Source organism: Mesoplodon densirostris, chromosome 4 (genome assembly GCF_025265405.1).
Source record: "Mesoplodon densirostris isolate mMesDen1 chromosome 4, mMesDen1 primary haplotype, whole genome shotgun sequence".
Taxonomy (NCBI): domain Eukaryota; kingdom Metazoa; phylum Chordata; class Mammalia; order Artiodactyla; family Ziphiidae; genus Mesoplodon; species Mesoplodon densirostris.
The window spans coordinates 126,078,456-126,102,187 of record NC_082664.1 but is presented as its reverse complement, the minus strand read 5'-3'; the positions used below and the strand labels follow the sequence as shown (position 1 = coordinate 126,102,187).

Here is a 23,732-nt window from a genome sequence, read left to right as displayed (position 1 = left end):
GCCCACAACAGTGAGAAGCCCAGGTACCACAAAAAATAAATAAATAAGTAAAAAATAAAAATAAAAAGGGGACATAATTCTAGGCAGAGACTTTAAAAATAAGAGGATATAATGAATAACTTTATGACAATAAATTTGAAAACAGAAAATGGACAATTTCGTAGAAAAACAAAACTGTCATAAAAAAATAAAAAGACCTATAGCAGTTCAGGAAATTCATTCATTCATTCAACAAATATTTATAAGTGCCCAGCACAATGTTAGGCACTGGAGGTACAGTAGTGAACAACAAAAAATGTCCCTGTTTTCACAGTGCTTGCTTTCTGGTGGTATGAGACAAACAATAAATAAATTGTGTAGGGTGTTGATGAATTCTATAAAAATAAAGAAAGAGAAAATGGGCTGTTTTATGTAAGATAGTCAAAGAAGTAACATTGAACCTGAAGGAAGTGATAGAGCAAGCCAAGTGGATATTGGAGGAAGAGTGGTCCAGGCTGAGTGTAGGTGCAAAGGGCCTGAGGCAGAAAGATGTTTGGTGGAGCAGAGTGAGTACTGTGGATAAGGGAGATTGGCAGAAGCAGAAATTAGTGAGGTAATCAAGGGCCAGATCCTGAAATCCTTGTAAGGACTTTTGATTCAGCGCTTAGAAATCTACCCATAAAATGGGGATGATAATAACTTCTACTCATGTTGTATGTCAATTATATCACAGTAAAGCTAGGGAAGAATAACTCCTGTTCCTACTCATAAGATTATGGAATTAATCAATTAAATGCATGTAGAATGTCTACATGCATTCAATTAATTAATTAAATGCATTAATTAAATACATTTCTGCTTTATTCAACAGTTACATAAACTTGTTTCATCCAGAAGTAATAATCATTTGTCAAACATCTATTAAGTTTGGAGTACCTATATCATGGGCCAGGACTTGTGCAAAGCATAAAGAATGCACAGGTGATTAAGACATGGTAGTGTCCCTGCCCAGTATGGAAGACAGACATAGAAACAATTTTTCTGCAGTGTGCTGGGGGTTATAACAGAGATACTAAAGTCTGAAGACTAGGAGAGGCCTCAAAATGTTATAGTCTATGAGGGTGTATATTAAAGGAAGTTGTGTGGATGTTTTAAGGTAGCTTATATTTTCCTATTAATCCAAGGAGAATAAAAAATTAGGCTTCTCATTTAGCAACAGTACTGTCCAATGTTGTTTCTGCTAAGATGAATACCTGGAATGTGGCACTTATCACACCTGAGTGTAATTAAGTTACTAGTGGTCAAGAGATAAGCATGGTAAGAAATTTTAGAATTTGAATTATGGTATAGCCATAGCATTTCAGATGACTAATTCTTTGTTTTCAAAGTTGGTTCACCATGATGTAACACTACTTGCTTTTCTTAACAGTAAGTGCTATATTGCAGCTTTTTGCCAGTCTTCATTGTTAAAGCTTTATTAGCCTTCGTTTGTAGAGCACATAGCCTGAGTCTTAAAGCACAGAGATAACTCTTGCCTTTCAGCCTGTTTTAGTGGGTTTTTAAAAACCCAGCTACCCTGAAAAGTTTCTAGCTAATATGTAATGCCCGCTTACTACGTGCCAGGCCCTGTCCTACGTGCTTTCCTTATCTCACTGAACCTCACACGTTTATAACGTAGGGACTGATTTCCCCTTTTCAGACTTGAGGCACTTGAGACAAGGTGAGGTTTAATAACAGGCCAGGTTCACATGAAGAAGTGTCAGAGCTAGCATCAGAACCCAGGCAGTGACTTAGAGATTACAGCCCTCACTCTTCTGCCTCCCCTGGTAGATGGGCAGTGCTTGCAGAAGATTCCTTGCTTGGAAAGATTCAATGTGATGGTCTTAGTCTGATTGAAATAGGTCAGCACCTTTGTAAGTTTTGAATTATGAGTTCCTCTGTTCTAGAATGCAGTTAAGAACACTTAAACGTTACCACATACTTTTTTAGGTCCTAGAATATATATGTTCTGCCTCAGTTCCAGTCTTGTCTTTGCCATTGACTAGCTGTGTAAGCTTGGACAAGTTTTTTCACCTGGATTTTAGATGTTTCTACTGCAAAAGGAAGGGATTAGATAAGACAGTTCTTTATATTACCTATTTGCTCAATATATTATCTGAATTTGTACTCTACCAAAATTAAGGGTTGGTACCAACTTTTTTGTCCAGTCACATAGAACCTATGGTTCCAAGTAGAAAAAGAAAGTAAGAAAGTGTCGAAAGTATAGATGTTCTCTTTTGCTGGTCTCCTTGTTATTTTAAAAACTCAAAAAGTTTATACCAGGCTACTTAGCTTTTACAGTCCTAAAGTGTATATATATCGTGTGCTCAATTTTAAGGGCTGGGACTATTCCCAGAAGCTCTGTACTGGTCACAAACAAAATGGAACGCTCAAGGGCTCAGCACTAAAAATAACTTATAAAAATACTCCCTCCATGCACTCATTGGAACAGGTAATTACTGTGGCAACAAACTAATTTGAAGTGTTAGCGGTTAATTAAAACAATGCAGAGGTGTATAGTTGTCTTTTGGTGTAACCAGAGCCTCCATTCAAACTTCATTAATCACTTTACAGTGTTGAGAAAGATCAAGACAATTGAGGTCAAGGCAATTGAGATGCAGTATCCACTGAAAATAAACAAATTCCTTTTCTCTGGGTTGAATGCCATTTGCAAAGTTAAGGGACACACTGGACTCAGACCTGGCACAGCCTTTGTCATCCACTTCTCATTGATGATTAAGTGTTAAATTGGTAGTCTCATTGCACTGTAAACCAGGCCACACAGCATCTTTATTGCTCGAAATCGAACCCAAACTTCCACGGATGAATTAGCATGCATCATAATTAAATCATCAAGCCTCCGCTTTTAATTCACGTGGAAATAGGAGACCCTTCTTTTGGAAAAGAGATCGGCTTTCTTGACAAGCTAATTAAGTTGCCAAACTGTCCAGTGTAGTATATGTACTAGATTATTTGCTAATCATTTCCCTATCGCTCCTGTTGGTCTAAAACGTCCAGGTGTTGCTCATTGTCCAATGTAACATCACTGTTCTTTTTACAACTTTTGAATCCTTGTGTATGCATTCAACTATTTATCTTTACATTTCAGCCTTCAGTTAGTGATTCTAATATGTAGTATTTTAAAATGTTGAAATTGGAAGAGACCATGATAATTCAAGAGGAAAAATAATATGTTATTATTAAATGTTACATATTATATTACCTGGAATAAAGTTACTAAATTCCTTCAAGTCATACTTCAAATTGGCTTAGTCCAACAAAGTTCTCTGTCATGCACTGAGAAAAAATACAGTGTAAGTTTTTATATATTAATTTATTACATGAGTTCAGATATATCATGAATCAAATCATGACATGTAGTTTCACATTTTAAAAGTTTGATGTTATCATAGGTAGTAAAGTAACTGGTAATTTGTTGTAAAACCAGTATAATATAAGAGTTCCACTTTAAAAATGTGTATCACTTTATACAAAGTACAAAAATTTTTTAATAATTTAAGTTTTATAATTTAATAGTATTTATATATACTAGGGAGGTTGGTGTTTAGAGAAAGTCTTTAGACACTTATACAGATTAAAGTACTCTTTGGTAAAGTGAACAATTGCCGATTTTTATAAGCTTGCCTTTCCTTTAAATGAGATATAAGTGAATTTCTCTACAATTAATTGATAAAATAAAGGCTAAGTTTACCTTCCATAATTGGCTTGACCTTTGTCCACTCAAGTAGGAGAAGCAGAATGAATTTTTTATAATAGTCCTATGTATGGATATATACATTAATGTTGATATATTTGTTTTTTCTTAGTCATGCCTGATTTTATAACATTTTATATGTGAAAAGTTACAAATACTTGTAGGTTTCTAATAACTGAACGTTTTCTTTAAGTCAGTCACTTTAAAAACACTTGTCAGTGATTGCACAACTCTGTAAATTTTCTAAAAATCTTGAATTGTACACTTAAAACAAGTGAATTTTACCATATATAATTATACCTCAATAAAGGTGTTAAAAATTTTCAGAGCAACCACATGAATATTTATGCCAAAACAACAGAAAATGATGTTTTCATTTTGATAATAGTGAAATATATGTTTTGTTTTTGTTTTATGAAATAAGCAATTTTTGTAACTGTGTGATGATGGGTGTTAACTAGACTTGCTGTGGTGATCATTTCACAATATATTCAAATATTGAATCATTATGTTGTACACCTGAAACTAATATAATATTACATGTCAATTATATCTCAATTAAAAAATAAAAGAAATGAACAAGGTTTACTACTAGGTCATTACCCAGTAAAAATTGGGAGCCTGGTAAATTTATTTAGCAACTTGGCATGTAAGGATGGGGAATTCCTGAGAAGCTAAATTCCATTCCCTCACATCTTCCTTACCCCACTTACATCTTAACACTAACTGGGTGAGGGGAAGATCAATTGGATCTTGGCTAATACGTAAAATCTTCCCTGGAGCAAGATTTTAGTTCTTCCAAACTAATTTGTTTCTTTATACCTATATGGACTTGTAATAACAGTGCTTGTTTATGTTATTTGGTTTGTTTTGAAATTTTTATATAAAGCAAATTGTTTTTGGATAGTTGGTCAGAATGTGCATTCCTTGCAGTGCATGCATATACATTTCATTTCAATACAAAAGGTCTTGATGAGATGTAATGGTATTTTATTTCTGCAAACATTCTCTTACTCTTTTTCATAAATGAATGTATTCATATTGTGTTATTTAAATTGTAATTATTTCACTGTATCTGATCATTTGAGCTTGCCTCTGTTCTGTAGCTTTTCAAAAAAATATTGAGAGATGCCAGCTTTAGGAAAAGATGAACCTCATACTTGAGCCTTGTAACTCTGTGACTTTGTACATGAATTTATATCTTAAGCCATGTGTTTTGAGATTATTTTGATGAAATGTAGGGATGTAGTTTATCTGTATATATAACTGAGATAAAAGGGAAACCTCCCATTTTATGTGACTCTGTACCATGCTTAGCAGAGAGCTGTAGAAGAAACACACACACACACACACACACACAGTGACAGTATGTTGTAAGGGATCTGGAGCCAGAAGACTTGGGTTTAATGTCTAGTTCTGCCTCTTACTGACTCGTGCCATTGGGTAAACTGCTTAACTTCTCTATGCTTCAGAGTTCTGGGCTCTAAAAAGTGTATAATTATACCAACATTACCTCAGAGGGTTATTTTAAGGTACTACATAGTGAATCACTGTGTAAACCATTAAGCTCAATAGAAAATGTAAATTACTACTGTTATTAGTGTTCTTTGAAAGTATCATATATCCCCTTGCTGAGGATGTATTCAGATATACATTATGTCCTTAACCACTTGGTAGGTTGTTTATTGATCCCAAGTGATTTTATTATTTTTTTATCTTTCCGTAGAGCATATCATGTTCCAAGTGGGAAAATATTAGCTGTAAAGGTAAGTGCTGGATAAGTTTTATGAACTTCATGAAATTTTTGATGCTCTCCCCGCCCCCAAGCCCCCTTAGCTTGAGTCACAGGTATTGTCAAAGAAGAAATGAAGTGCTTTAAGGTTTGGGTGGTGAGTGGTGGGTGATGGAAGCTCTGGCCCTGTTGTGACATTCACATCTTTTTAAGTGCCTCCGAATGCTCAGTTGTAAGCTCCTCGAGTTCTGATTCTTCTCATCATCGTCACCTACACTTCTTTCTGTGTTCCCAGCTCAGTGACATCACTGTCTTCCTCATCTTATAGTTCAAAAACTTAGTAGTTATTCACTCCTTTCTTTCCTTCATCTACCACATCCTGTAAGTCACCGCATCCTGTCAGAAATTTCCCCTGAAATGGGTCCATGTGTCACTTTCCTTCTATTCTCATTGCTTTGGCCTTGTATCAGGCCCACATACCTCCTACCTGGACTTTTATAATAATTTCCTCACTGTACCTTTCACTCTGCCACTGGAGTTGAGAAGTTGAATCCCCGATCTGACACCCCTCTTAGCACCCCTCTTCCCCCAGCCCCAATAGTGTACAACATAAAGCCTATGATGTCTGCCTCGCTTCTTTACATCTTTATGGCATCCTGAGATACCCTAACACCACACCCCGAATAGAGTGAAGCTGCACGTAACTCAGGGATCTTCTAGGCAGCTACCTTAGATGCTCCTTACTTGTTTCCGTTGTGTTCATGGTCACACCCCATCCCTGCCGTACTTCAAGATCCCAGTCCTGCCCGTGCTACTTTGGATTTAATCTCTGGCATTGGCTGCTGGTGCTTGATTTTCCCATCATTTTATCTCAGATTTCCCTAATGGAGTCTCTTGAATTGCACCTCTGACTGAAACCTTTAATGCCTCAAATTAACTCCATAGAACTCCACTTCCAAACTGGGCTCTTAGCTAACAAACTGGTCAGGCCTGCTTTGTTCCTTACTCCCCCGCAAATTGGTTAGGCGCTCTACAGATAGGCCCCTGCCTACCTTTACAACCACATCCTCTGCTTTACCTGCATGTTGCTTTCTGTTTTGCCCATTATCTTCTGTCTCTGGGCCCTTAATAAGGAAAGCTTTTATTTTTTGAATGACTACTATATGCCAGATATTGTGCTAGACTCTATATTGCTATTATCTTTAATCCTTAAAACTATAAAGTAAGCCTGTTATTTTAGATTTGAGCACACTGAGACTCAGAAAACTGAATTGTTCAAGGTCACACAGATGGAAGAGCCAAGGCCAAGATTTAAAACAAAATCCATCTGCCTCCAAAGCACACGTCTTCTGCTATACCCTGTAGCCTTTATATAAGTTATTACCATTGCCCATCCCTTTGATTTCCGTCTATCCTTTCAAGGTCCATCTCCTCCAAGATTCCTTCTTAGCTAACCATAGTGAGAATTCAGTCTCTTTCCCCAATACTTGCATAGTATGTATTTTTGTATCTTTTTATCTTATCTAGGAAACTAAGAATCAGAACACTTAAATTGTAACTGGTTGTACCTTTTAGTAAAGTTAAACCAAAACTGAGACTCAGGTCTTCCATACCACACTTAATACAGCACCTAGAATGTGTTACATGTATTTTGAAGTCTAGTTTTAACAACTCAAATAGCTTTTGGTGAGGCACTACCACAGAGCTCCTTCTTGGGATATTTTCTTTGATATTCCAGCCAAACTAGGTTCACAGCATTGTAGAACTGAAAGAGACCTTAGAGATCATCTGTCATGGCCCACATTTTAAAGAGGAGGACCCTGGAGTCCAGACAGTTTCCAGGGTAGGTACTGTAGAGGCCAGGTTCCACCTCAGTCTTCCCCTGAGTTCACTGAGTACAGCTCTGTGGTACCAGCTCGTCATTGGGTTGTTCTTTCTGTACCTTCTGAGCTCCCTCTTCATTCAGAGGACACCTCCACCAACTCCAACACTATTTTCCTTTTATCTAGTTACCTGTTTGTTCCTCCGATGTCAAAACTTTTAGATTGTTGTCAGTGGTGTATTTAAAGACAGTCAACTTTAGTTTACTTATTCCAGGAGAGGGGAGCACTGCTATAAATCACCACCAAAAACTTAATTTGGCCTTGCAAGTGCATTATAATTTTTCATAATTTCATACATTTTGAATTATGTTTAACCTAGGCTGATATTAAAATTCTTCTGCATGATTCTTTAGTTGGGTGTGGCTAACAGTTGTTTCTGGAAAGGATTAAACGCAATTTTAAAGAAAGGACATATTTTTAAAAAAAGAGCTGTTAAAGTAGAGACTTTCAATAAATGAAAACAGTAGGGCTTTACAAATATACTATTCACTAGACCTGACCATAAAACTGAGCTACAGAGCAGGGACTGTATTGTATTGTATCCCTCGATTCTATAAAATCACATACTAGATTCTCAAACTGAGTTGAATGAATGAATGATTTGAGTAGATATGATTATTGTGTTTAAACTTTTTGTTTAGCCCTGAGCTTGGCAGTGAAGGCAAAAACCATTTTTGCTTATATAATAGTCATATTCTAAGAGAAAGAAATGTATCATTTCTTTAAAACAGGCAGAGTTTTTAATTAAATCTTAGGAGTGTTATTTAGTTTCCAAATATTTGGGGATTTTCCCAGATATCTTTCCGTTACTGATTTCTAATTTAAATCCATTGTGGTCAGGGAACATACTTTGTATAACTGGAATTATTTTAAGTTGATTGGTGTTTATTTTTTGGCACAGAATATGGCTTATCTTGGTAAGTCTTCTCTGTGCACATGAAAAGAATGTGTAGTCTGTTGTATAGGATGTAGGATAAATGTCAGTTGGATTAAGTTGGCTGTTAGTGTTGTTCCAAATTTCTGTATCTTTACTGATTTTTTATCTACTTGTCCTATCAACAAGAAAGAAGGGTGTTGAAATCTGCAGGAACAATTGTGTATTTGTCTATTTTTTCTTGAAGTTCTATCATTTTTTTACTTCATATTTTTTGAAGATCTGTTACGTTATTTAGGATTGTTATGTCCTCTTGATAAATTGGCCCCTTTATCATTATGAAGTGATCTTCTTTATCCATGGCAATATTCTTTGCTCTGAAATCAACATTGTCTGATATTAATATAGCTACTCCAGCTTTACTTTGACTAGTGTTAGCATGATATAGCCTTTTACTTCTAACCTGTTGTATCTTTATATTTGGGATGGATTTGTTGTAGGCAGCATATAGTTGGGTCTTGTATTTTAATCCAGTCTGATAATCTCTGTTTTTTAATTGAGATATTTGGATCATTTACATCTCATGTGATTATTGATATGATTGGATTTAAGTGTATCAGTTTGCTCTTTGTTTTCCATTTATTCTGTCTGTATGTCCTTTTTTTAAGCAGCTGCTTTAGAGTTTATAGTATACATCTTTAATTTATCATAGTCTACCTTCAAGTAATTTTAATTTATTTTTTATGTATATATTTTTGGCTGTGTTGGGTCTTCGTTGCTGCTCATGGGCTTTCTCTGGTTGCGGTGAGCAGGGCTTCTCTTCATTGCCATGCGCGGGCTTCTCATTACGGTGGTTTCTCTTGTTGTGGAGCACGGGCTCTAGGCACATGGGCTTCAGTAGTTGTGGCGCATGGGCTCAGTAGTTGTGGTGCACAGGCTTAGTAGCTCCGCAACATGTGGGATCTTCCCGGACCAGGGCTCAAACCCGTGTCCCCTGCATTGGCAGGGGGATTCTTAACCACTGTGCCACCAGAGAAGCCCTACCTTCAAGTAATATTGTGCCACTTTACCTATAGTGTGAGAACTTTACAATGGTGTACTTTCATTTCCCTTATCCTCACCTTGGTTATCATACATTTTACTTACTCATGTTGTAAACTCCAGAATACATTGTTACTGTTTTTACTTTAGACAGTTGTCTTTTAAAGGCATTTTAAATGTAAGAAAATATTTATATTTACTCACATTTTTTTCAGTGCTCTTTATTCTCTTGTGTCGATCCAGATTTCTGTCTGGTATCATTTTCCTTCTGTCTAAAGGACTCCCATCTTTTACATTTCTTATAGTGCATGAGTATCCTGGCAATGAATACTTTCAGCATGTCTTGAAAAGTGTATATTTGACTTTAAATTTTGGAAGACATTTTTGCCAGATATAGAATTCTAGGTTAATCGTCCTTTTCTTTCAGTAATTTAAAGATTTTGTTTCACTGTTTTCTGGCTCGCATTCATTCTTACTGTCATTTAAAATCTTTATTCCTCTGTACATTAGAACTGACGTCTTTTCTGACTGCTTTTCTCTTTTTTTTAACATCTTTATTGGAGTATAATTGCTTTACAATGGTGTGTTAGTTTCTGCTTTATAACAAAGTGAATCAGCTATACATATACATATATCCCCATATCTCCTCCCTCTTGCGTCTGCCTCCCCCCCATCCCACCCCTCTAGGCGGTCACAAAGCACCAAGCTGATCTCCCTGTGCTTTGCAGCTGCTTCCCACTAGCTATCTATTTTACATTTGTTAGTGTATATATGTCTGACTGCTTTTAAGATTTTTTTTAATCACTAGTCTTATGCAATTTGATTATGGTGAGCTTTTATGTAATTCTCATGATTCCTGTACTTAGGATTTGTTGAGATAGAAATTTGTGGATTTTTAGTTTTCATTAAATTTGGAGAAATTTTAGCCATTATTTCTTCAAGTATCCACCCCCCCACCTTTGGGAACTTAAATTGCATTTATATTAGGTCACTTGAAGTTGTCCCACAGCAAAATGATACTCTGTTGTTTGTTTATTCTAGGCTTTTTTTTCTCTCTAACGTTTCATTTTTGAATAGTTTCTGTTGACAAATGTTCAGGTTTTTGTCCTTTCATCTGCATTGTCTAATCTGTTATTAATTTTGTTCCGTATATTTTTCATTTCAGATGTTGTACTTTTTATCCCTGGAAGTTTACATGGGTCTTTTTTACATCTTCCATGTCTCTACTTAACATGCTCCATCTTTCTTCTACCTTCTTGCATATGTGGAATATAGTTATGATAACTGAATTAATGGTGTTGCCTATTAATTCTATCATAAGTGTCATTTGGGGGTCAGTTTTGTCTGATTGCTTTTTCTCCCCATTTGGGGTTGTATTTTTTAATACCTTATAATTTTTTACTGAATGCCAGTCATATGGCATAGGCTCATTCCTGTAAATATTCTTGAGCTTTATTCTGAGTTGCTGTTTAGTGAATCTGAAACAGTGTGATCCTTTCAAGACTTGATTTTAAGCTTTATGAGATGGGACCATCCCAGTGGTTAGTCCAGAACTAATTTTCCCCAGTCAGCTGAAGCAGTCATCTTCTGAATACTTTACCCCAATGCCTTGGCAAATACAGGTTTTCCATCCTGGCTGGTGGGAACACAAACTCTCCCTAGTGTGAGGTTTGGAGATTGTTTCTCCTGGTTCTTTCTGGGGGTTCTTTCCCTGGCCTCAGGTAGTTTCCTGACATCCACGTGCTAGTTGTTACTCAGCTGAAGACTTCAGGGGCCCTCTGCAGCTCTCTGGAGCTGTCTCCTTTTGCTCTTCTGCCAGTGAACTCTAGCTGCCTTGGCCTCCTTGGACTCCCAGTTCTCTCAGCTTAGGGAGGTGGCTGAGCTCCCCCTGGGTCCCATGCAGGGGTCCCATGTCGGGGGTGGGGGCCTGGAAACTCTTGTCTAGTTGGTAAGCTGAACAGTCATAGGACTCATCTTATTCCATCTCTGAGGGATCACTGTCCTATTTTAGCTGATATCTAATGTCTAGAAGCCTGTTGATTTTTCTGGGGTTTTTTTTGTTGTTGTTATTTAGTTTTTAGTATCTCTTCCTTTCTTGTCACCATGCAAATCCAGATGCTTGTTTTTGTCTCTTGTCAGACATGTTGACCAGCTTTTAAATTATTCTCTCAAAAATACAAGCTCCCTTGGGCCTCCCTGGTGGCGCAGTGGTTGAGAGTCCGCCTGCCGATGCAGGGGATACGGGTTCGTGCCCCGGTCTGGGAGGATCCCATATGCCGCGGAGCGGCTGGGCCCGTGAGCCGTGGCCGCTGGGCCTGCGCGTCCGGAGCCTGTGCTCCGCAGCGGGAGAGGCCACAACAGTGAGAGGCCCACATACCGCAAAAAAAAAAAAAAAAAAAAAAAAAAACAAGCTCCCATTTATTGATCATTTGTACTGTGCTAAGCACTCTACATACGTTTTCCTCATTTAATGCTCACAGTGACCTTTTGCAGTTACTACCATTATGGATCCTCATTTTACAGACGCAGAAGCTGAGGCACAGAATAGTTAAGTAGCTTAGTCCCACAGCTAATATGTAATGGAACCAGGCTTTGAACTCAGGGAAGTCTTGCCTCAAGTCCATGCTCTGCACTATATTTCTGCTCACTACCCTTGGATTTGGCTTCTTAAAACATAGTTCTAGCCACACCTCTTCCCTTCTCAAAAGTCTTCAAAGGCTTTACATTACTTCCCAAGTAAAGGCTCTGTGGAATGGAACTCAAGATCTTCCACAGTAGGTCATCAGCCTACTTTTAAAGCATTATCTTATGTGTCTGAATCCTGTGCTTCTTTTAAGTTGAATTCATTGCCTTATCTGAACCCAAGTAGTTTCTCACTTCAACACTTTTACTCATGTATTTCTTTCTCATTAGAATGCCTTCACCCATGTCTCCACTTATCAAAATACTTAACACCCTTCAAGGGTCAGCTCCAAAGCTTGCTCTTCCATTGAACTTACTTGAATAAATCCTGTCACATCTGGTATATCTATCACTCATTCACCTTCTCCTTTGAACCTCCCTAGAATTCTCCATATGTCTCTTACGGGTGTTATCACATAGTGCCTTGTATTTTGCTATTAGTATACATGTACATTTCCCCTATTACACTGAAATCTCTTTGTAAGTGGGGAACAGATATTATTTAGCTTCTTGTCTTACTCATTGATTCATGTAGAACCTTGCCTACAGGGCCTAGTACAGAGCACTGAACATCTTGTAATGATTAGATGTTCAACACATAATTAGTTGAATGATTAACTGAATAAATAAATTTTATTCTGTCACTTGTTCTTTAATTCATTCATTCATCTTTTGAAGTAACATCCTGAAAGTAGGTTCAGCTCACATACAAAATATCCCATAGTGTTCTTTGTATGGACCATTGCTCTCACCCAGAGTATTTCTTAGCTTTTTTTTTATATTAAAGGGTGAAATGGAAGGTTAAGAGTTAGAAGTGCATTTGGTCCTTTCCTGACCCTCTCCTGACTTTTGTGTGACTTCAAGCATGTCACTTGAACCTCTCGGTGACCTCAGCTGTGAAACGGGGTTGCCTGGTGTCACAAAGGGATTGCGAAGAGCAGCAAATCACAGTCCGTGTCTAAACAGAATCACCTGCAGGGCTCTGATGCCTGCATAGAATGATGAGGGAAATTTAATTTTCTAAGTCAAATGGTCATTTGGACCCATAGTTTGAATGTCTGTGGGCGCAGTTAGATGAGGCTCCTTGAAAATCTGTTACTTTTCTCTTCCTACTCAAAATATTTCTAATTTTTGTACTTGTAAATGTTCTTATTTTCTAGACTTTTTTGTCTAAAGAATATTGCAATGTCTAAGCGTATTAGTGTTTACCTCTTTTGACTTCAAAGATGGGAAAATATCATTTCAGATATTATAAAAAGAAAGTTGAGTTTGGGGAAGAACAGAAGTATCTTGAATTTTTATTTTATATCACTGAGTTTAGAAGAAAATTTGTCTCAAAGAGAGTACTTTGAAAATGATACTAATGCTATTTCAAAGATAGCTATTCGATGACTGTATATGAATATGTGTTTCTAACTAGCTTTTGGTGGGCGGCGGGGGAGGAATGTAGTTAAGCAAGACGATTGCAAACAAGTAGAGCAGAAAACAAATAAAAATACTGTTAGCCATCTTGCAAACAGAACCTTTTTATACCCTTAATGTAGTCTATAAAATCTTTGAAAGAGTAGAGCTTAATAGATTCCCCAGTATTGTATATTTTCTAATTGGGAAAAATCCATCTTCCAGGAAATTTAGCCTTGTATGTAGCATGTGCTGATTATCATTCTTTGACTGCTTTGGGTTTCTCCTGCTTTTAAACTAGCATTTAAATGGACCATTTGATTAATCATTTGTATACTGACTGTAATCCTCCCAAATTTCCTTTCTGAGTTGTACATACTGTAAAAGACAATTATGTCGCCACAGATTAAATAAGCGAATTAAAACAGAATAGCGGCTTAATTTGACCTGTGATTTTGCTCTCCTTCCCTTTAGTGGAGCGTGTGCCACTCCAGCAAATAAATGAAGTCATCCATGACAGCTTGTGATGAATTGCCGTATTTATACTGTATATTTTAATAGCCTCACACTAATTTAAATTGAGCACAGAGTAAATTATAATTCAGTCACTTGACTGCTTATATTTAACTTGACAACTCATCCTTATTTGTCCTGGAGGTGTAGTGGAGAGCAGCGGAAATGCACTCAGGTATTTCAGTTTCTCACTTAACCCTTTCTCCAGGAAATGCTTCATGTTCAAATTCTTTCCAGTTTGAAAAATTTAGCTCTTCCTAAGGAGAAAAAAAAATAATCATGAAGACTTAAGGAGTTCATGCTTTCCTTGTTCTTCAGAAAAAAAAATTAGAATTCGCCATGCTTTTTTTCCCAATTTTTCCATTTTAAGGTAGATTTTACTTGCCCTCTCAAGTTCCCAGAAATTACATTTTCATTTTTTTTACCATTATGGAATCTCCACTATTCTAGACTATAGCAAATTCCAAGAATGATCAAGACCTATTAGAGTGCAATGGATTGGTCCCACAAATACGGTGTTACTTTGCTACATGTTAGGCCAGTGTGGCAATTTTATTTATTTTGGTGTTTATGTCTTTGGTTTTAAATTCAGTTATCGAAATCAGGCAATTCATTTCCTTCCTGTCTAGAAATAGCTTCTTATTTGTAGGATTATGTTTGTAAGGAGGACTTTAATTAAGTCCCACATCACTTAATGGGCACCACTTGAGTAAGACCCTGGGCTGGGTGCTGGATATGGGGGGAGGGGACCAGAGAAAAACGCACAAGACTTAGTCGTTGCCGTTCAGGGGCTTATAACCACTCTATACTCTCTAGGCTTCTGTTTTTAGGAGATGAGGCATTAATGCTAAAGGCAGCTTGTGATAAGGAAAAAGATAAAGGATCTGATGGAGGGCTTTGGGGCTGGCTTTGTGGAGGTGGTGGTGGCATTCAGGCGGTATCTAAAGGATAGGAAAGGTTTTATGGCCAGTGACTATGGAGTGGAGCAAGGAAGCACACCTCAAGTGGAGGGAACAGCGTGGGGGAAAGCACAGGACGTGTGTGGACCGGTAGGAATCATCTGGTTTTACACGTAGATTGGGTTTGTGGTGAGGAGTAGTGGGAGAAGGAGCTAGAATAACAAGTTGGAGGTAGACTGTGGAAGCATTCCTTGACTGTCATGCTAGAATTTTAACTTTATTTGAGGCCATAGGAGCCTAGTTAAGGTTCTCTGTGAAGAGAATATGTTCATAGCTGGTAGTTTTGGGTTAATAACAAGGTTTTGGTTAGCCTTATGGAATCATGTTTCTTGATTGGGGGCCTGGAGGTGCAGTATATCTTAGTAGTCATACTAAACACTGAATAAATGGCATTTTTGAAACCTTAAATAAGGGATTCTCAACCTTACTGTGGGTTACAAATCATCTGGGAATTTTTTTTTTAATGCAGAGATGTGGGCCCAACCCTAGAGATTCTGATTCCCTTATTCTGGAGTAAGCCCTGTGCATCAGGATTTGTTAGAAGTGTTCTTATATAAACACCTAGATATAAAGGTAATTATAACATGAGGCCAAGGTTGAGAACCACTGCTTTAAGGTAAATAATACCTTACTTCTTTTAGCAGAGTTTTTCAGGTTGAAAGATTCCCTGTACTTGACATAGTAGGATGAATAGCTCTAATATTTTATGGCATAGAATTAAAACAACACTAGATGAATTAATTTTGTTGCTAAATTTTATACAGGAACAAAAATGTAAGTGAATATTGTGGCAAATAACTATTGATTGGGAGAAATGTTTAAATGCTTCTTGGCAGTTTTGCATTACACTTACAGTCTAGTTTTAGTGAGAGCTTTTATAAATAACCCTAAAGCAAACTCTTGATAGAAACTGCTATGCCTTTTTGTACTCATTTTACCCTCCCCCCAATGGATGTCAGGACTATAAAATGTGTGTTTTAGAGATTATCCATTTATTTCGTTGCTCTATCAGCAGTTTGCAATTCAAAATTTATGTTTTTTCCTCCAGTATTGATTATATATATGTGTGTGTGTGTATACACACACACACACACACACACACACACATATTCTGCCACTGTAATACAAAATGTGGTTCAGTGTGGGATGGTGTTTAATTAGACTATCATTGGTAATCCTGAATGTTAAGTTTTTATCTAGAAATGTCTAGAGTCAGAAACTCTGCCACAAATCTTAGAAATTATCTTCCAGTTATTTTATTATCATCACTGTCTATTTTAAGTAAAAAACAATTTCCCTTGAATTGGCTTCACAGGAAATGATAAGTAAAATTTGAATGGTTGATGGTCTTCTTTCTTAAAAAAATAAGTGTTTGAAATAGACTAGAATTTGTTCTAGGTAAGTTTATAAATATACTATTGTACATTTCTGTGTTATGAATTTGACTCAGTGGTTGATATTTTAAGGAAAACCATAAAACCTCAGGGCATACTGGAAAGTGCATGGTCCTTGGAATCAGGGAGGGTCCCTGACATTGCTGGGCCTCATGACTCCTCAGAACCTTGGTTTCTTCTTCTAAAAGAAAGGAATTAGGGACTTCCCTGGTGGCTCAGTGGTTAAGAATCCGCCTGCCAATGCAGGGGACATGGTTTCGAGCCCTGGTCCAGGAAGATCCCACATGCCGCAGAGCAGCTAAGCCCATGTGCCACAACTACTGAGCCCACGTGCTGCAAGTGCTAAAGCCTGCTTGCCTAGAGCCCCTGCTCTGCAACAAGAGAAACCACCGCAATGGGAAGCGCATGCACTGCAATGAAGAGTAGCCCCCGCTCACCACAACTAGAGAGAGCCCGTGCACAGCAACGAAGACCCAACGCAGCCAAAATTAATTAATTAATTAAATTTTAAAAAAGAAGGGAATTAGATGAAATCATTTCTGAGGTTCCTTCAAGCTCCAACATTTTATAACAGTTTCGGCAAAGAAAGATTACCCACCTGGAAGAATATAAAAACCTGATGTATTTTTAAAACTCCTTATTTCTCTCATAACTAAAAATCTACTTTAATTGTTATTTTTACTCATTGTTCTCTCTGCTTTTGCCCAGTGTCTGAATTACAAGACAATTATTTTTTTAATGGTTTCAAGGTCATTACGATCTTCCTCCTCTCAAAATAACCAATGTGACCAAAATAGGGTGTATAAATTAAGGGTGTTATAACTTAACTGACTTTTAAAGCTGTTAATACTGACCTTTGAGACCTGGCTTTTTCTTTGATCCCATCAATCACTTGTATACCACCTCCCCCAGTACAAAGTGTTAGACAGATGTGGACAGTTTGTATTACTGGAGGTTGTGGTGGGGAGGAGAGAGGTGGAATGAATAGAGGAAACACCGTATTTCTTAGTTTTTATATTTCATAATGAATATGACTATATTTAATTTAAAGGTGAATAAATGTGTGAATGTTGATTCCTTTATATATTTAGGTCATACTGCTAGATATTACACTGGAACTTCAGAAGCAAATTATGTCTGAATTGGAAATTCTTTATAAGGTAATTTTTTTCTTGGTCATTTTTCCTTATAAAGTATGCCTGTGGTATTGGCTTGCAGGCTATTAACTACTTTTGTCTTATTTTTGTTACAGTGTGATTCATCATATATCATAGGGTTTTATGGTGCATTTTTCGTGGAAAACAGAATTTCAATATGTACAGAATTCATGGATGGTGAGTCTTCCCTTTTATAATACTTTAAAAGTGATTTTGGGAGTAGAGTGCTTTAAAACCTGGTTTTGATGTAGGTATCAAGTAGAATTAAAAATAATGAAAATATACTAATAATTACCTCCTTTATGCTCTAAAACATCTTAGTGTTAAGGGTTCCTGTTGTTAAATATTTATAGCCGAGCCATAATTTCAAGAATGTAATTTCATTTACTTTTATTGAAAATTTAAATAGATTAAATACTAGTGTAATCGGTGGTTTGATACTTGATTCTTCCATACAATCTGTCTTCACTTGCAAAGCAGTTGCTCTGTTCTTTTAATGTTTCAATAGCCAAAACAGATTTTCTTTTAAAGAAATCTGTTAACGCAATGTCCTGTGTCTTTTAGAAAGAAATCAGATCTTAATTGCAAGATAAGAAATTGTTTTCCAACACAGCTGTTTAGCCAAGATGTGTTTAGTTTTCTTTGGACTCTAGCCCTTTCCTTCCTTCCTTTATTTTTTATTCATTTCTATTTTGATAAATCTTTTTTGTTGTGGATATTTTGGCAAAATGCAAATTTCTTGGTACCCTATCAGTAAAATGATGTCATCATTGTTATTATTTACCTATTTGAAATCAAAGCAGTCTTTAAATTTCACATATTCAATTTTTTAATGTCTAGCTCATTAAAACTCAACATTTGGGAGTTCCCTGGTGGATCAGTGGTTAGGACTCAGTGCTTTCATTGCCGTGGCCCGGGTTCAGTCCCTGGTTGGGGAACTAAGATCCTGCAAGCCGAGCAGTGCGGCCAAAAAAAAAACCCTCAACATTTAAAAAATATACTTAGTTCATTTGGGGGATTCTCAGTACATTAATAATACAATTAGTTCATTTCCCACAAGACCTCGGTTTTTTTTTGGCTGTGCGTGGGCTGTCTCTAGTTGCGGTGAGCAGGGGCTACTCTTCGTTGCAGTGCATGGTCTTCTCATTGCAGTGGCTTCTCTTGTTGCGGAGCACGGGCTGTAGGCTCGTGGGCTTCCGTAGTTGTGGCACACAGGCTTAGTTGCTCCGCAGAATGTGGGATCTTCCTGGACCAGGGCTCGAACCCGGGTCCTCTGCATTGGCAGGCGGATTCTTAACCACTGCACCACCAGGGAAGCCCCCCATGAGACTTTTTAATGAGCCATCATTGATACCTTGTTACTATAATAATGTGTTCTAAATTAGTTATAGTAGGTGTCAAGAATTAAAAGTCTTACAAACATATGGGAAGTATGACAATTAGTATTCAAGGAGACTGACTAGAAAAAATGGGTTCATAGAGCCAGTACATGTCATTACTTTATGACTTTTCATCATCCTTTTTTGAATCCTCAATTTTTGTTACATTAAAAAATGTATTTATTAAGATGGTATGTTCAAATACCATAAAATTCATCCTTCTAATGTGTACAGTTCAGTGGTTTTTAGTATATTCACAAGGCTGTGTAACCATCACCACTAATTCCAAAACATTTTTATCACCCTGGAAACAAATTCCCTACCCATGAGTAGTCACTCCCTATACCCTCTTCCCTCTAGTCCCTGGCAACCATTAATCTACTTTCTGTCTCTGTGGATTTCCCTATTTTGGACATTTCAGATAAGTAGAATCATACAGTATGTGGCCTTTGTGTCTGGCTTCTTTCACTGAGCATAATGTTCTCAAGGTTCACGCATGTTGTAAAATTTATCAGTACTTCATTACTTTTTATGACTGCATAATAGTCCATCGTATAGATCACCACATTTTCTTTACTCATTTATCACTGATGGGCGTTTGTGATGTTTCCATTTTTTGGCTATTGTGAATGATGCTGCTATGTACTTTTGTGTACAAGTTTTTTGTGGACATATGTTTTCACTTCTCTTGAGTATGTCGGTAGGAGTAGAATTGCTGGGTCATATAGTAGCTCTGTGTTTAACACTGCCAAACTGTTCCATTCCATTTTACACCAGTTTGCATTCAGTTTGCTCAACTTGTTCCTTAAACTCTAATAGGTTTTTATAGATTCCTTAGGTTTTTCCATATAGAAGATCAGGTCATTTGAAAATAGAGGTAGTGTGACATCTTCTTTTCCATTTTGGATGTCTTTTTTTTCTTTTTCTTGCTTAACTACCCTGGCTAAAACTTTCAGGACAGGGCCTCCCTGGTGGCGCAGTGGTTGAGAGTCCGCCTGCCGGTGCGGGGGATACGGGTTCGTGCCCCGGTCTGGGAGGATCCCATGTGCCGCGGAGCGGCTGGGCCCGTGATCCGTGGCCGCTGGGCCTGCGCGTCCGGAGCCTGTGCTCCGCAACGGGAGAGGCCGCAGCAGTGAGGGGCCCACATACCGCCAAAAAAAAAAAAAAAAAAAAAAAACTTTCAGGACAGTGGCTTTTTGTTTTGTTTTTTTTTAATTTTTTAAAAAAATATTTATTTATTTATTTATTGGCTGCTTTGAGTCTTAGTTGCAGCACCCAGGATCCTTTGTCACGGCACGTGGGCTCTTTGTTGCAGTGCACAGGCTTCTCTCTAGTTGTGGCACGTGGGGTCATTAGTTGCAGCGCAAGGGCTCTCTAGTCATGGCATGCAGGCTTAATTGCCCCACGGCATGTGAGATCTTAGTACCCTGACCAGGGATTGCACCAGTGTCCCCTGCATTGCAAGACGGATTCTTAACCACTGAACCACCAGGGAAGTCCCTCAGTACAGTGTTGAATAGAAGCAGTGAGAGCAGACATCCTTCTTTTGCTCCTTAGAAGGGAAGCTTTCCGTCTTTCACCGTTAAGTATGATGTTAGCTGTGGGTTTTTGGTAGACGTCATTTATCAAGTTTGCTGAGTATTTTTATCACAAATTGGCATTAGATTTTGTCAAGTGCTTTTTTTGTCTATTAAAATGATCATGTGTTTTTTTGTCCTTTATTCCCTAGTTACAGTGTATTACATTAATAGATTTTTGCATATTGAATCAGTCCTGTATAATCCTTTTTATATGTTGCTGGATTCAATTTGTTAGTATTTTGTTGAGGATTTTTACATCTATATTCTTAAGTGATATTGGTTTGTAGTTTTCTTTTCTTGTAATGTCATTGTGTGAGTTTGATATCAGGATAATTCTGTCCTTAAAGAATGAATTGGACAGTGTTTCCTCCTCTTCTGCTTTTTGGAAGAGTTTGTGAAAGATTGATGTTAAATCTTCTTAAAACGTTTGGTATAATTCACTGGTGAAGCCATCTGGTCCTGGGGTTTTCTTTGTGAGTAGTTTTTGTGGTCAGGTGGCATTTGTTGTCTCTCATTAGGAGAAGTCCAAGCACTGCTGCCCACTGCATCTTGGTATTGGAGTTGCCAAGAAAAACAGAATACAATCAAGCACTGGATTGAACAGTGCTTTACTCACATAAAAAAAAAAAAGAGAGCAAGATCAGCTTTAGTAGTGGGTGTCAGTTCCCAGTGGCCAACGGCAGGTCCCTCCTGGCAGTCTGTGCAGGGCAGTTGGCCTGCACATACCCATCTGTGTTGCAGCAAAAGTACCCCCGACTCTGCCCTACTCCCCTGGAGTCAGAAATACTGAAAGCTGGAGGTATGCCTAAGGTCCATTGATGCACATGCTTAATCAGGACAAAGGAGTACACACTGAGCCTAAAACAGGGAAAGATATTCCAAAACAAGGAGATAAACCCAGCACAGGTTATGTGGCCTCTTTATCTCTTCGTAAGCAAGCATTCCAGCCCCAAGGCCCATTCTTATGTGGCCAAGTAGGATTAGCAAGACTGTGTGCATAAGACTGTCTTTCCCAAAAGTTTTTCAAACACTGTGGTATAATACATATATAATTTACCATATTAGCCATTTTTAAGTGTGTAGTTCAGCAGCATTAGTGCACTCACATTACCATGCAACCACCACCGTCCATCTCCAGAACTCTTTTCATCTTGCAAAACTGAAACCCCATACCCATTAAGGCATAACTCTCCTTTGCCTCCTACTCCCAGCCCCTGGTAGCGAATATTCTACTTTCTGTCTGTATGAGTTGGGATACTCTGGATACCTCAGCTAAGTGAACTTGCACAGTATTTGTCTTTTGGGGACTGGCTTGTTTCACTTTTCATAATGTCCTCAAGATTTACCCATGTTGTAGCATATGTCAGAATTTACTTTCTTTTTAAGACTGAATAATATTATGAGTAGTTTTTTAAATTACCAACCAGTATCTTTATTAGTTATAGTTACAGGTTTATTCAGAATTTCTGTCTCTTCTTGAGTCAGTTTTGGTACTTTGTGGCTTTCTAGAAGTTTGTTCATTTCATCTAGATTATCTAATTTGTTGGTAAACAATTATTCCTAGTATTCCTTTGTAATCATTTTTATTTTGGTAAAGTCAGTGTTAGTGTTCTCTCTTTCATTCCAGATTTTATTAATTTGAGTCTTATCCCTTTTTCTCTTGGTCAGGGTAGCTAAAAGTTGATCAGTTTCTTTGTCTTTTTCAAAAACCAACTCTTGATTTCTTTGATGTTTCTCTGTTGTTTTTCTATTGTGTTAGACCTCTGGTCTAATACTTATTAATTTCTACTAGCTCTGTTTTTAGTTTGCTCCTCTTTTTCTGTATTTTTAAGCTGTGAAGTTAGGATATTGATTTGAGATCTTTCTTATTTAGTGTAGGCGTTTGCAGCTATACATGTCCCTCTAAGCACCTCTTTAGCTGCACTCTAGAAGTTTTGATATGTTGTTTTTTTTCATTTTCATTTATCTCGAAGTGTTTTCTAATTCCCCACAAAGATAATCCCTCTGATTTCTCTTATGACCCATTTTTATTTAGGAGTGTGTCATTTTCCACATTGAATTTGTCCTTCTGTTGCTGATTTCTAATATTCCTTAGAGGTCAGAGAACATGCTTTGTATGATTTCAGTCCTTTTAAATTTATTGAGGTTTGTTTTATGCCCTAAAATATTGTCTGTCCTGGAGAATGTTCCATGTGCACCTGAGAAAAATGTATTCTGCTGTTGTTGGGTGGAGTGTTCTTTAGATGTCTGTCAGGAGTAGGTGGTTTATGGTGTTAAGTATTTTATTTCCTTGTTAATCTTTAGTGCAAATTGTTCTATCTACTGTTGAAAGTGGGTATTGAAATGGGGTATTTTTTGATTGTCTGTTTCTCCCTTCAGTTTTGTCAGTTTATGCATCACATATTTTGGCATTCTGTTGTTAGGTGCATGTATGTTTGTCATTGTTATATCTTCTTGATGAATTGACTGTTTTATCATTATAAAATGTGTTTCTTTGTCTCTAGTCACAGCATTTGCCTAAGAGTCTATTTTGTCTAATTTAGTATAGTCATTCCGGTTCCCTATCAATTACTTTTTGCTTGTTATGTCTTTTTCCATTGTTTATTTTCAACCTATTTGGGTCTTTGAATCTAAAGTGCATCACCTATGGGAAGCATAGAGTTGGATAATTTTTTTATCCATTCTGGCAATCTCTCATTCAGTTAGAGTGTTTAATTCATTTACATTTAATGTAATTAATGACAAGCTAGAATTTATATCTGCCATTTTACTATTTGTTTTCTTTAAGTCTTCTTTTATGTTCTTCTGTTCCTTCATTACTGCTTTCTTTTATATTAAATAGATATTTTCTAATGTATTGTTTAAATTATCTTGTGGTTTCTTTTACTGTATTTTTAAGGTGTATGTTTGGTTTCCCTAGAGATTACAGTTATCAACTTAACTTATTCAGATTAATATCAACAACTTATTTCAGATTAATATCAACTTCCTTTCAGTAGCGTACAAAAGCTTTGCTCCAGACTTTATTTTATATATCTCTGTGTGTGTGTGTATATATATATACACACAGAGAGAGAGAGAGAGACAGAGAGAGAGATAGTGAGAGAGTGATTTGTATATATGTGTGTATGTATATGTATGTATATGTGTATGTTTGGGAGGGTGTGTAATTTGCCTCTTTATTGATAGCCTGTATTTGGGAAGACATCATCCTCATACTTTAGTTCCTTACAGACGGTTTCCTTTAGTTATATGGATGTATATTAACATAGCTGATTAAAGATTTTTTTCCAGTAAGTCCAACATCTGAGCTTTTTTAGGGACAGTTTCTGTTGATTGCTTTTGTTCCTGTGTATGGGTCATACCTTTTTGTTTCTTTACATGTCTCATTTTTATTGTTGAAA

The 23,732-nt window shown here is 37.1% G+C and overlaps 1 protein-coding gene across 4 annotated transcripts in view; it reads left to right on the top strand.

Moving 5' to 3' along the window:
• Positions 1-23,732, top strand: part of MAP2K5 (mitogen-activated protein kinase kinase 5) — a 262,810-nt gene that overhangs the window by 79,176 nt on the left and 159,902 nt on the right. For all 4 annotated transcript variants that reach the window (XM_060097122.1, XM_060097121.1, XM_060097123.1 and 1 more), the window contains 3 exons: positions 5,460-5,499; positions 17,304-17,372; positions 17,465-17,546. In XM_060097122.1, the coding sequence (XP_059953105.1) occupies positions 5,460-5,499; positions 17,304-17,372; positions 17,465-17,546 (191 nt within the window). The remainder of the gene's footprint in view (positions 1-5,459; positions 5,500-17,303; positions 17,373-17,464; positions 17,547-23,732) is intronic.